The 12,032-nt window shown below is 39.8% G+C and overlaps 1 protein-coding gene across 1 annotated transcript; it reads right to left on the bottom strand.

Annotated features, from left to right (window-relative positions):
- Positions 1-6,145: 6,145 nt before the first annotated feature.
- On the bottom strand, positions 6,146-10,790 carry LOC310814828 (uncharacterized protein). The gene has a single exon (XM_083684360.1). It carries the CDS (start codon positions 10,723-10,725, stop codon positions 8,821-8,823), a length of 1,905 nt encoding a protein of 634 aa, XP_083540486.1. The 5' UTR covers positions 10,726-10,790; the 3' UTR covers positions 6,146-8,820.
- Between the last annotated feature and the right edge of the window lie 1,242 nt (positions 10,791-12,032).

The raw sequence follows: 12,032 nt of genomic DNA, 5'->3' as shown, positions 1-12,032 counted from the left end.
AATTGAAAATCATGTGTTATAATTAAGCCTTTGGAGAACTACTGTATATGGGTTATCTGAATATGCATTTTAATAAGCAAAAATGCCTTATAAACATGTTGAAACCTGTGGGGGAAAGCCTTGCTACAGAGTAATAATGGTTGGAGCTTAACCCTTTTAGGACATTGTGTCTCCACTATAGTTTAGGGAAATAAGACAGATCCCTTGTAGGATAGTTACCCTCATAACCACGGACACACACACATAGTTTGCTTTCAAAGGAATGATGTCCATTCAAAGCATCTGACTAACCCGTTAGTTCATACTTCATATGTGTCAAAGAACAGCTCTTCAGGCACCATGAATACTAACAGCTTTATGGGGGGAGATGGAAATTCAGTGTTTTATTCATAAGTCTCACAAAAGCGTCTCATCATCTCCCTTTTCTATATTATGGGGATTTTCTAAGACTGTGAAGGTTCTTATAAAGTATGCTGTAAATCCATGCTAATTCCATCTGAGACCAACGTCTTATATCAGTGGTGTGGGAATTCATTACCATTCTCAGTAAACAAACACCCAATTTCAGCTGCCCAGCCGTGCCTCTGCCACAACAGCCAGAATATAGAGACTGAACAGAGAAGAACACAACATCAATGAATAGGTAGCTATAAATTTGCTCTCTTGTGCCCTTTATACATGTATGCATCAATCCAATGTCCTGTTTAAAATCAGTCTGCAAAAAGATTGATATTTACTGTCTTGTGTGAAAATCTCCTTAGTGTAGGTGTTCAAGTCTCAAAAATGTTATGTAAGGGGAGTGGTATATTGTGATCACAATATTCTGTTGGATATGTACAGTGCGTCATCCTGCTTTGTCACAGAGTGGTGTGGGGGATCTGTTTGTTCCCTGCTGTCATTTAAACATCAAATCAAATCAATCAAAATGTATTGGTCACGTACACCGCCTATATATAAGTGATATAGTGAAATGCTTTTTGAATCTAGCTCCTCGTTCAACAATAATCAATAAATCAACAATACAATATAATAAATTTGTAATAAAGCAATGACAGTAGTATTGCAAGTGTAGTAGCAGCAGTAAATTACTGTAATAGTAATACAGACAAACATACGTGTTAGTCATCGTAGACACGGCCTGGTGCGGAGGCGGCTCTGTGGGCTAACAGGTGCATGGCAGAGCTGAGAGCAGGAACCTACTTTTGCTGTAAACAGATGTAAGAGTGGGGGACCAACCGACTAGACACATGTAAATGCTACTTTGAGACGCTACATCTGTTATTAAAGTGTCATTAATCCCTCCTTCACCCCCACTACCCCCCTGTACAAGTTTCTCTCCTGTTAATAAAAAAAATTGCGACTGCCTATGGCCCCTGGTGTGAGCATTGATTACTTTATCTTATGATGACTGATGGATGACTTATGATGACTGATGGATGATTGACTTACTTAAACAAATGTATTTGTTGTAAGTCGCTTTGGATAAAGGCGTCTGCTAAATGGCATAAATGTAAAATGTAATACGGCTTGACAAGATTTTGTTATTTATTCTCAAGACATTGCATGAGCATGGAATAATGATACATTTATTACACTCATTCACCAAGACCAAATGTTTGGACAAAATAATGCCTGCTAGTTAACTATTTAGCAGTCACAGTGAGTTAACTTTGCCTCAGGGTCTGTATGAGTAATGGAGGCATGTGGGTAACGTGACAGGGCTGAAGGCTTAACATTACAGTTGTAGTTGGAGCCACAGGGAAGCACCACTGTCTGCACAGCTCATTTAGTGTTGCTAAAAGCAGCTCTACAGAAATAGCTGTTCTGTAGTGATACCCTGTCCATTTCCAACGCCTCACTTCAGAAACTGATACATTTTATTGCATATAAAATAATCAACGTCATGCATTTAAACAGGGTTGAGCACACACAGGCCTACTTCAATGCTCCTAACTAATGAGTATGCTGTGTCCTAGTCATTTGGACCTTGCTAGTTTAAAGGCTGATAGCGATCTTGAAACAACGCTGGGTCTTGTCACATCTATAGATCGTGTAGAGGTCCTTTTTCTGCGTTCTTGAATAGCTGTAGGAGTTTGCAGAGGCAACCTTATGAGGGAAGAGTGGAGTGACCTCATGAATTGTTAAACTGAGAAGACAGAATTGTTATTTCTCTTTATATCACTGAGGTCAGAGATCATGCCTTGTTGCCTGTGTCAGTAGCTGAACATGGAAACAAATCATGTATTGTAGTTATTTACACTTACCGATCAAACACAACCATTCAGACGCTCCCCATTTCCCTCTAATGTAATGATAAACCTCTGGCGTTTCATTGGACAGACAATGTCAGCCACTGTATTCTGTTCATCATACAGTGTCTCTGTTTTTAAGATGAATTAAGATGATTAATCAGTGTTCACCAGGAGTTAATACAGTAAGGTGGGTCATGCAACAGTGAATAGTCATGTTATGGGTTTGTTCATTCAAACAAGAAGTCTGCTTACCTCTGTGCTGAAAGATTATGAGACTTTACCCATGATGCCTTTCGACAGTAAATGTAATGTGTCTTGGTAGATATTTCAAGACAGCACCCCAGATGGGGAAAAAATGTCATTATCCTGGGAATAAATATGTATATACTATATCGATATATGTGTATGACAGCCATAGTGTGGCTTGTGTGTTGGCACATCCGGGCTTAAATGTTGAAGCCAGCCTAAGCCTGGCAAGCATGGAGGAATGTAGTACCAGTCCCTCTCTTCTCTCTATTTTCTGCGTAAATAGCATTTCAACATATGTCAAGCCAGACATGAATTGCATATGCTTCCAGCTACTGTCTGTGCACTTGTTGTTTTACGTGTTCTATAGACAGAATGGGAGGTCCTACATGCACGTGCAGAAAATCCGTCAATCATTATTCCTCTGAGCCTCCTCCACTGATTCCTCCATTACATTCTGAACTATGCCTACCCAAATTCATGATTTGTCGGGCGAGTGTCTGTCTGTAGAAGACCCTCCCCGGAAGATGTTTCTCTGAAACTTCTCAAAAGCTTGATTCTAGATTATGCACACATTGAGATGTTGAGAGCTACATTTCTTTTAACTGATTTCAAGATATTGTCAGTCAAGTGAATAGTATGGTAAAATATCACTTTTTTGATAAGTGGGCTGTCTTAGCGAGGTCTGACATGTTTAGTGGGAAGGCTTGAAAAAACCCCAGAGGATCCAGGAAATAAGGTAATGATAGAGATACTCAACCATGGCTATGCCCCATTGTCAAATACTAAGGTGAGACAGCATTGTGGTACATTGTTGGTGACTTCAGTTTATGGTCTGGAATAAAGAGAACTAAAGTTGCAAATAGGTTATAATAAACATGATTACGGAGATGACTGTGCTGAATCCTGTTCAACACTCATTGTGGCTGTATATGTGCTGTATTGTGTGTTTCTGGTTTGAACGGGATAGAAATGCACAGTACCTATCACCGATCAACTATAATAGCTCAGTAACGGCTCCCACTTGAACTCAGACTGACCTCTCGTACGATGATTGGGAGACATACTGCAGAACCTAACAAATTCTGTTTTCAAACAGGAGATAGATCAGTGTGCCCGGTCTGGTCATCCTCTCGTCAGAGCTCTTGATTTATGGAGCTCCTGTCACGTACCTGACCCAGGCAGGGACAGGGGGTGATGAAGTGTCCTCGTTAACAGCACAGGGATGGGATCTGTGACCATGTCAAGGCTATGCCACCTGAAATGTGAAACATTTTTCAGGGGATAATTTATTACAATCTGTGAAACACCTACAAGACAAAGGCCCATTTCATTGATGATATTAACAGGCTCTCATGAATTCTTTACTTTGTCTAAGCTTATTTTTAATTACATATCTGGGTCTCCAGCCAGTGTAGATCCAGTAGATCTTTGAGTCTCATCCATTTTGTTCGATACTCAAAGACATAAATCATACTAATCCATGATGGAGAACCCAGAGTTCCAGGCAGAGCATAAGAGACAGTTCAGTTCGAGCAAAAGACGAGCAAAATCCAGACTGAAGTATATAAGCACCAAATAAAGTATTTAGTAAACTGTCTGAAATAGCTATGATATTATCAGCTGTTTTTCATTAACCTTACAGAACATTTTAGCTGTAAAATTTCTTTCAGAGGGGTTCTTACTCAGAAATCATCTTCAGTGTAAATGTCTGCTTACAGTTTCATTTGTAAAACAGGTTAGACCTCTAAGCACACTAACCCTGACTCATCACTACTAGGGCTTTGCAACTCAGTCATATGACTGGTTAACTCTGCAGCAAGGATGTGTCAACTTGACAATGATCTTCAGCAGACATTTTAACATAACAACATTAAATGAAATTTGAATTGTCAAGAGGCTAATTTCATACATTCTACTAAAAAATATAACGTGTCTGGCTGTAAAATGGTGTAAAATGTTCCTGCACTAATTACTCACTCCACTAAGTACAGGATCAAAGGTCAGCTTCAGTGCACTTACACAGAGGCCAAAGACAAAGTACATCATATCAAGGAGACAGGTAGACTGACTTGACATGTTATCATTCTGATAAGATGTCAGACATGGGAGTATGTCATGTTGACCCCGTTTGTTGAATTGTGTGGGATCATCAGCCTTGAGCTTCACAGCAAGAGAGAGAGAGAGAGAGAGAGAGAGAGAGTCTGGTGATCAACATTCCCAGTGTTGGGGAAGCGATTCTAAAAATGTATTTAACTACTGACCAATTACTTTACAAGAAAATAAGTTGAGCTACACTAAAGCTACCCTTAAGAGAAATATAGTTTGTCAAACTAAAGCTACATTGAAAAAGTAGTTCACGACATCAAAACTACCTTATCCAACACATGATAGTCAGTTACTGACCTGTCTATATGACAGAAACTGAAGCGCTGTGAAATCACTGAGAAAGATAAAAGCAGGTGAGGTGGGGAAAAGTGGGGAGACGGGATGCAGTGAGGAAATAAATAATAGGGACATTTGAAGTTCAAGGGCTAGAATAATAGTTAAATTCCTATTTCTGTATTTGTTTTGCAGTGGAATACAGTATGTAGTGAGTAGTGATAGTAGCTCACTACACTGCTACAGGGCAAAAAAAAAAGTAGTTAACTACTGAAAACACTACTCAGATTTGAATTTAGTTTAACTACCACCAAGCTACAGCAAAATGTAGTTAAACTAATAGTTGAGCTACATGCCGTGGAACTACTCCCTATCACTGAACATTCCCCAAGTCAGCCTTTTTAACATCAAACTCCCACCGTTTGCAATACTACTAGCCTCTCTGCCTCAAATCATTTAAATGATGTACAACATCTACAGAGTTCATATTGGTTGGGAACAGCAGGTTGTCAAGCTGTCCAACATGTACAAGCCCTAAAATACAAGGTCAGTCTAAACATTGATCTTTTGTTATGTTTGGCACATCAATATCTACACGTCCCATTACAGTTTGACCGATCAGGTTATTTCAATCTGCCTGCCTGTCTGTCTATAAATGTATTGTGAACTCAAGGTCAAACACAATCATATCTCCCTTCATAGTGAGGTGCTACATTGTAAGGCGACAGTTAATACTTGGCACAAAATCGGTGAGGGATTGCTATCTCAGTCTCACATTCCTTATTGAAGAAAACCAAAATGATCATGTTATAAAATGTTCATGTTATATTAATATAAAAAAACTAAAATCGGTGACATAAATATAAAATAAATTGCCTGGGATACATGAGTAGTGAAAGCCTTGTTTGTTTGTGAGGCTTTTGGAAAATATCATGGTGACTTTTCAAGGTGGAACTGTCCCATGTATGCTTATGAGGTTAACTATTGACTGCTTACAGATGCACTGAATGATCAATCATATAATCTAGCAATATGATAGAAAAACAGCTTTTGGTGTAACCATATATATGAACTAAATCCTTTTAGCCCAGATAAAAAGGTGAAAATAGAGCTGAGATAATGATATGGGTTTGCTGAGATGATTTTCATCCACCAAGAATACCTTTTATGAAATGTTTTTGCATTCTTATGAAGTCTAATAGGAAAACATTCATCTTGTAAGGCAGTAAATTGAGCAATACATAGTTCTATTAGACAATGACAGGTTTATTTCTTAAGCAGGGTAACGTCAGAGTAAATAGTCGCTGTTTGAAATTGCTGGTTATAGTAGTAACACAAAAATGTAGTCTGTAGTTTTCCATGTGCCACTGAAGACAGATAACAGTGACCATACATCCTAATAACAGATTGTACCAGTGGTATGTCAATTGTTGTATAATCTCGGAACCCATAATCTAATCTAGTGAGACTAGCTGTTGTATGACATTCTGGAATAAGCAATTTGATGATAAAAAAGTGGATTTAATTCGAAATCATGTCACATGTAAATTTCCCCTAATACAAAGACAACAAACATTTAATTTGTTTTATGTTCCAGCCCTTTGAGTGTTAGGACTACCAGCTTGTAGGTCCATCTATAAAAAACAGAATTGCATACAGGTAAGTAAAACAACATTATGTAAAACAATATGTTGAATCTACTTTTGGAGGAACAGCATGAAAATATATGCAGAATGGATACAAAATGTACATTAATGTCAACTAGGTTACAAAATAACTGTCTAAAAACGATAAAAAAAATTACATTATTCAACCCCTCAAAAGTGCTGTATACATTGGGCCCATTTCACAATACAATACTGTTGAAAAAGAGTTTTTCCTCTGGAGGTCTATGTAAAGCTGATCATGTGTTCCCCCCTCAAGAAGATTGGTTATCGGCCCCCCAAGGAATTCTATCCCCCAGCAGCAAAAGAACGACATAGCACCCTCTCAAACCATGTGCTGATACACAAGTTGCAGACCCAAATTACTCACAAAACTATTACCAGAATAAACATACATTTTCATTGGAAGATTCCAATCATTTAAGACAATTTAGAGAAAGAAGTGTGAAAATCTGTTTCTAACTGTCTTGGAGTGTGGAGGCACATCCAGTGCCACCTTGAGGATAAACTGTGAATTACATGTTGATAGTGTGACAGGTCAGGTGGTCAAGACTTTCTTAGATCCTTAGTCATGAAGGGTAATCCAGCCCCCTGTCTGACTGGAAACACAGAGATAAATCAGATTCACATTAATCCATGATGGTTTAGACAACCGCTATTATAAAAGGTAGAACTATTAACTATTACAGTCAACCCACCTCTAACTCACTGTAGCAGATAGAACCCTAACCCTCATCCATTTTCCATGAAAGAACCATGTAAGTACAAAAAAGTGCAAAGTAATAAAAAGAGCTAGAAATCAGTGCAAACTGGATCAAAAACAAATGAGACATACAGTACTGACATATGTTCAGGAACATGACTGAGCAAGGTAGCAGACAATATCCCTGACAACATCCCATTCACCAAAGCAAACCACTATAAATACATAGCCTACAACCTGACCTTGAACCAAATAATATTACTGAAGGGAATGCAAACAGTGCAGTGGTACCATATCAATGGCAGAGGACATGGCTGCATTTTAGCATTGCTGCACTGTGAAGCAGTGAGCAAGAGAACTCAGAATGCAGGAGAGCTCTGTTTGGTGTGAGAGCCAGGTCCAAAGATTATACTCTCAGTTGAGTGTAGCTCTCTAGAGCTAGCAAGCTGGGGCTTGTTGACACATTGCAAAACCATTGGTGCATGTCAAATCACTGGGTGGCCTATGTATGACATGTCTGCACACAATAATAAGGTATTGCGATAACAAAGTAATGATCAAGTCAAAGTAATAGAATACATGTTTTATATGCTCTAGTTTTTAGGATTGAACTTTTGAAATAAGACATTTTTCATGCCTAATTCATGTCATAAAATTGAGCACGCCTTTAATCCAACATCTCAACATTAACAGATCTAAAATATATAGATCCTAAAGTGAACAGAACTCAACAGCACTTGGATTGCAAACGGCTACAGTAGCATGTGCGTACAGTTGTGCATGTGTAAAGGCATATGCCAGAGACCAACGCTGAATGCCACATGCTCAGCCTCACCGTACCTTGTGACACAGAAATCTCCTCAGGGTTAATCCAGATTACAGACTTAGGGACAAGAGGCTTTTACACTTGCCTGAAATCTGTTACATGAATGCAAAGAGGGAGTAAATACCCATCTTAAATCTTTACAGGTGGACTGGTGAAAAGTTGTTATCCACAGAGAGGCATTTGGCTGATAACAATATCAACACCTATAAAAACTAGTTACAGTGAGTTTCTTTTTCTTAATACCATCGCTAACAGTAAGAAAAAAAGCCTGACAAGGATAATGAAAGCAGATTGGTTGTTCACCATGGCATAAGGCAACAAGTTATATTGATCTTTTTAAACACTTTTTAAACACACCTTTACGTGTAAGCAATGTTTAGGGTGAAAGACATAGTGTAATGCAAACCACTGCAATAAGAGGCTTAGGCCCATTTTAAACAGAAATGTTAAGCCTCATTAGTGGTGACAATCTGGCCAGGTACTTAACAAATCACTTAATGTCCAATATATTTTATTTCACCTCAGCAAGCTTCTTCAAACATGTAATTATTCAGCCATTAGCTTACTCTATTGTATTAAATTAAACAGGATGACAATGAGTAGGTGGAATCTTATTCTTAGTCAATATAGGCCATGTTTCAGTATTCGACAAATACACATATATTTCTAAATCTAACATAAGACTATGTGGCATTTTCTCAGTCCAGCATACAGCATTATGTCCTCTTTGATGTGGGTAGATATTTCTCACCCAAAGAGATTGGATTTGGGTCTGGATTTCAACGAGCTTCTCATGGACCCATCAAGCTCCTCTGTCTCGCGGAACGATGTGCTGTGAACTATCTGTGTCCGGATTTTTTGAAGTCTGGGTTTCATCTTGCTGAAGGATGATTTTCGGCGAAGGGGCTTCTGCTTTACCAGGCCCGATCCATCACCTGAGTCATCTTCATTGTGGTTAAGCAGTTTGGACTGAAGAACTTTTGACAACCTCCAGCGCCCCCCATTCCCATAATCTGTGTTCTCTGAGTCTGAGTCACCACCCGCCCCGATGATGTCACGTATTTCCTCTGTCACACTATTTGTGAGATACTGACTCGCCTTTCTTCCGCTATAATCTCTGGCCTCCACATCTGCATCGTAGGCACCGATGAGTAACTTCATCACATCAACACAGTTGTGCATTGCTGCCAGGTGTAGAGGTGTGTAGCCGGCACTGGACCGTGCGTTGATATTGATATGCACCGCGTGCTGTTTGGCAAAGTTTATAATAAGTGCCAACAGGTCTTGTTTGCCTTGCTTGGCAGCCCAGTGCAGGCAGGTAAAGCCGGTAACAAAATCCTTCTTCATGATCAGATAAGGCTCACAAGCAAGGAGGCGATGCAGACTCTCCCACTGGCCGTCTGACGCACACATCATCCACTCGTGTTCCAACGGGTCGAGTGTGACTAAGGCACCGTACTCATCTGTAGTGGAGGACACCAGAGAGGCCGAGTCACTGTCGCTTCTAGCAGGATCCCTACACCTTGCAGACAGGTAAACGGAGTTCCTAAGCACCATGCTGCGTCGAACTTGGGGTGAACTGTTCATCATGAGCTTAATGAAGTTCTTCCGGCTATCTTTGGGAGTGCTGCTTTCACTTCCAGACAGGGAGTCATACTGTCCTTCCTCTGGCCCGTCCTCTGACGGGTGACTGGACTCCAAGCTGCGCTGAGACCCTCTGGAGGTTCTGCGCCTGGTCACTAACGGAGCATTGCAAAAGTTTACCTCTTTGCTCCCTTGGGATAAACCTGATGAGACGTGTTCACTCTCACTTTCTGTTGTTCCGGCCCAGTTGTTAGAAAGTGTTGGGTCCAGAAAAGCATCCTGTCCCAAAGGTGGCCTAATAGTTTGCATGAATGGATGTCCAGGTAGTGTAAACATAGATTCATCCGCGGCCGCAGGCAGGGGGGACGCCTCAATCACTGATATCTCTGGTACGTCAGGTAGTTCTGCTCTACTCGTCTGATTGCGTTGTATTACATTCATGGCTTCTTTCTTCTGTTCTTTACTACTAAATACATTACCCATGTCGTCGGAGAAACTAATATTCTGAACCACCTCAAGTTGGCTGACAGACTCTGTGGACGCACGTCTTCCACCAGTTTTCCCTTGCGAAAATATTTCAGAAATGTCAGGCTGTGGTTTTACTCCTCTGGCTTTGTCAGTTCCGTAACCTGAGCCAGGTGATATTTCTTGTTGTACCTCATCGTTCACAGCATATTCGCAACAGTGGGCCTCTCCATCAGATCCTGACGGTGTCATATCTGATGCACTGGTTAATAAAACTGTCTCAATGCCATTGATACTGCGGGTCGTTTGTCCCAAGGTTAATGCCGTAGCTTTACCTGTTGTCCCGTTTGTGTCCTCTGTTTCCATCCACTTCATTGAACCCCTGTACTTCTTCTTTAAACAAACCATTTTCACTCCATTCTCTATTTTTACAAAAGCGACGTTGTCCACCGCTCGTTTAAATGTCTCTCTAACAATTGCCTTCTTGTCAGGATCGTTTGGGAAAATTGGTTTAAAATAGTCCATTAGTTCCACGTTTTTCACTCTACCACCTCGTTCTGTTAGAAACTGCAGGACCGCTTCTTGTGTGCCCTCGGTCGCCATTACATTGGATTAAGTGGTTAAGATAAAATGGTTATACACTTATATTTCCGAAACATAGCGTTAATTCGGACAATTATTCCAACGGAGTTGAATAAACACACCCAGTTTTCTAGATTAACCTGTCCTATAAATGCTTAGACCAGAGGCATCACTGACTCACGATGGGAGTATTCGACACAGATTTAGAAAGGTAGAGCAGTTACCCCACACATAGTGGATTGAGGGCCACCGTTATTTACAGCAGACCGATCTATGCATGATATATCTATAGTCGAATAAATCTCCGCCTCCTAGCAACCGAAGTGTTGAGAAACTGTGACGCTTGTGTCCATTTTGGATCATTTCTACGGTACGTGTCAGGCTGAAAGCACTCCTATATGGGTGATGGGTGACAAAAAATTCACGTCTTCAGACAGTCCTTTTATTGTTTGTCTATTTAAAATGCACTCAGTTCTATGCGCTTTGAGATTGATCAAGTGAAAACCGCTTTACAAATAAAATGTCTCATTATTATGTTGATTTACCAATGTAATACAAAATCAGTGTTTTATACCACTTTATATTGCTTTCTATTTCTATTGCTCATAGAAACCTTTGTAAACTACATAAACGGCCCACATAGATGCCCCACAAATATTTGTTAAGCAAATACCACACTATTTTAAAAATGATGCCACATTTGGCAAAGCACAGGTTACAGATCTGTTATAACACCCTTTATATGTATTAATTTGCATATACACTACTGCTAATTACTCTTGAGGCGTCTATTTTGGCCTTGTAAAGGATTTAAAAAAAAAAAAAAGGTGAATTCAGTTTTTATAAGTTGTGGTACGATTGAAGTGGGACCTTACATTTTGTTGCGGTAGGTCCTTCTACAACATACTATTTACATAAACAATAGAGATTTGTTTTTTTTTAAATCCGAATATATCCTTTAATTAACATACATCGTTTTGTTTCCCAACTGTGACTCTGTCCCATTGCCTTCCAGTGAAAAAACACACGGTTTTGTCTGCATAGCGTCCAATATCACCTGGTACGGAAGAAGTGGGCAGAGTTGTGTCTCTGGCTTCGCATATCTTTCTTATCTCTGGTACACTCTCACAGCAGCCAACGAATTTCCGGAAAAGTAGTTGATACCATTCAGTAGGTGGGGGTGGCTGACTTGTAAGAGACAAACGTGCAGTCTAAAATAACTGTCATAACTCTACATTTGTTCACTATAGTGCACATACGGACAAGTAATATTAAGACCATATGTTTGTAAGATGTGTCATTAATTGTGCAACGTAAAGACAATAAAA

The sequence above is a fragment of the Argentina silus genome (assembly GCF_951799395.1).
Source record: "Argentina silus genome assembly, chromosome: 14".
Taxonomy (NCBI): domain Eukaryota; kingdom Metazoa; phylum Chordata; class Actinopteri; order Argentiniformes; family Argentinidae; genus Argentina; species Argentina silus.
This window is presented reverse-complemented; position numbering and strand designations above follow the sequence as displayed.

Coding starts and splice junctions, on each gene's coding strand:
- LOC310814828 (XM_083684360.1), bottom strand. CDS start 10,725: ATGGCGACCGAGGGCACACAAGAAGCGGTCCTGCAGTTTCTAACAGAA.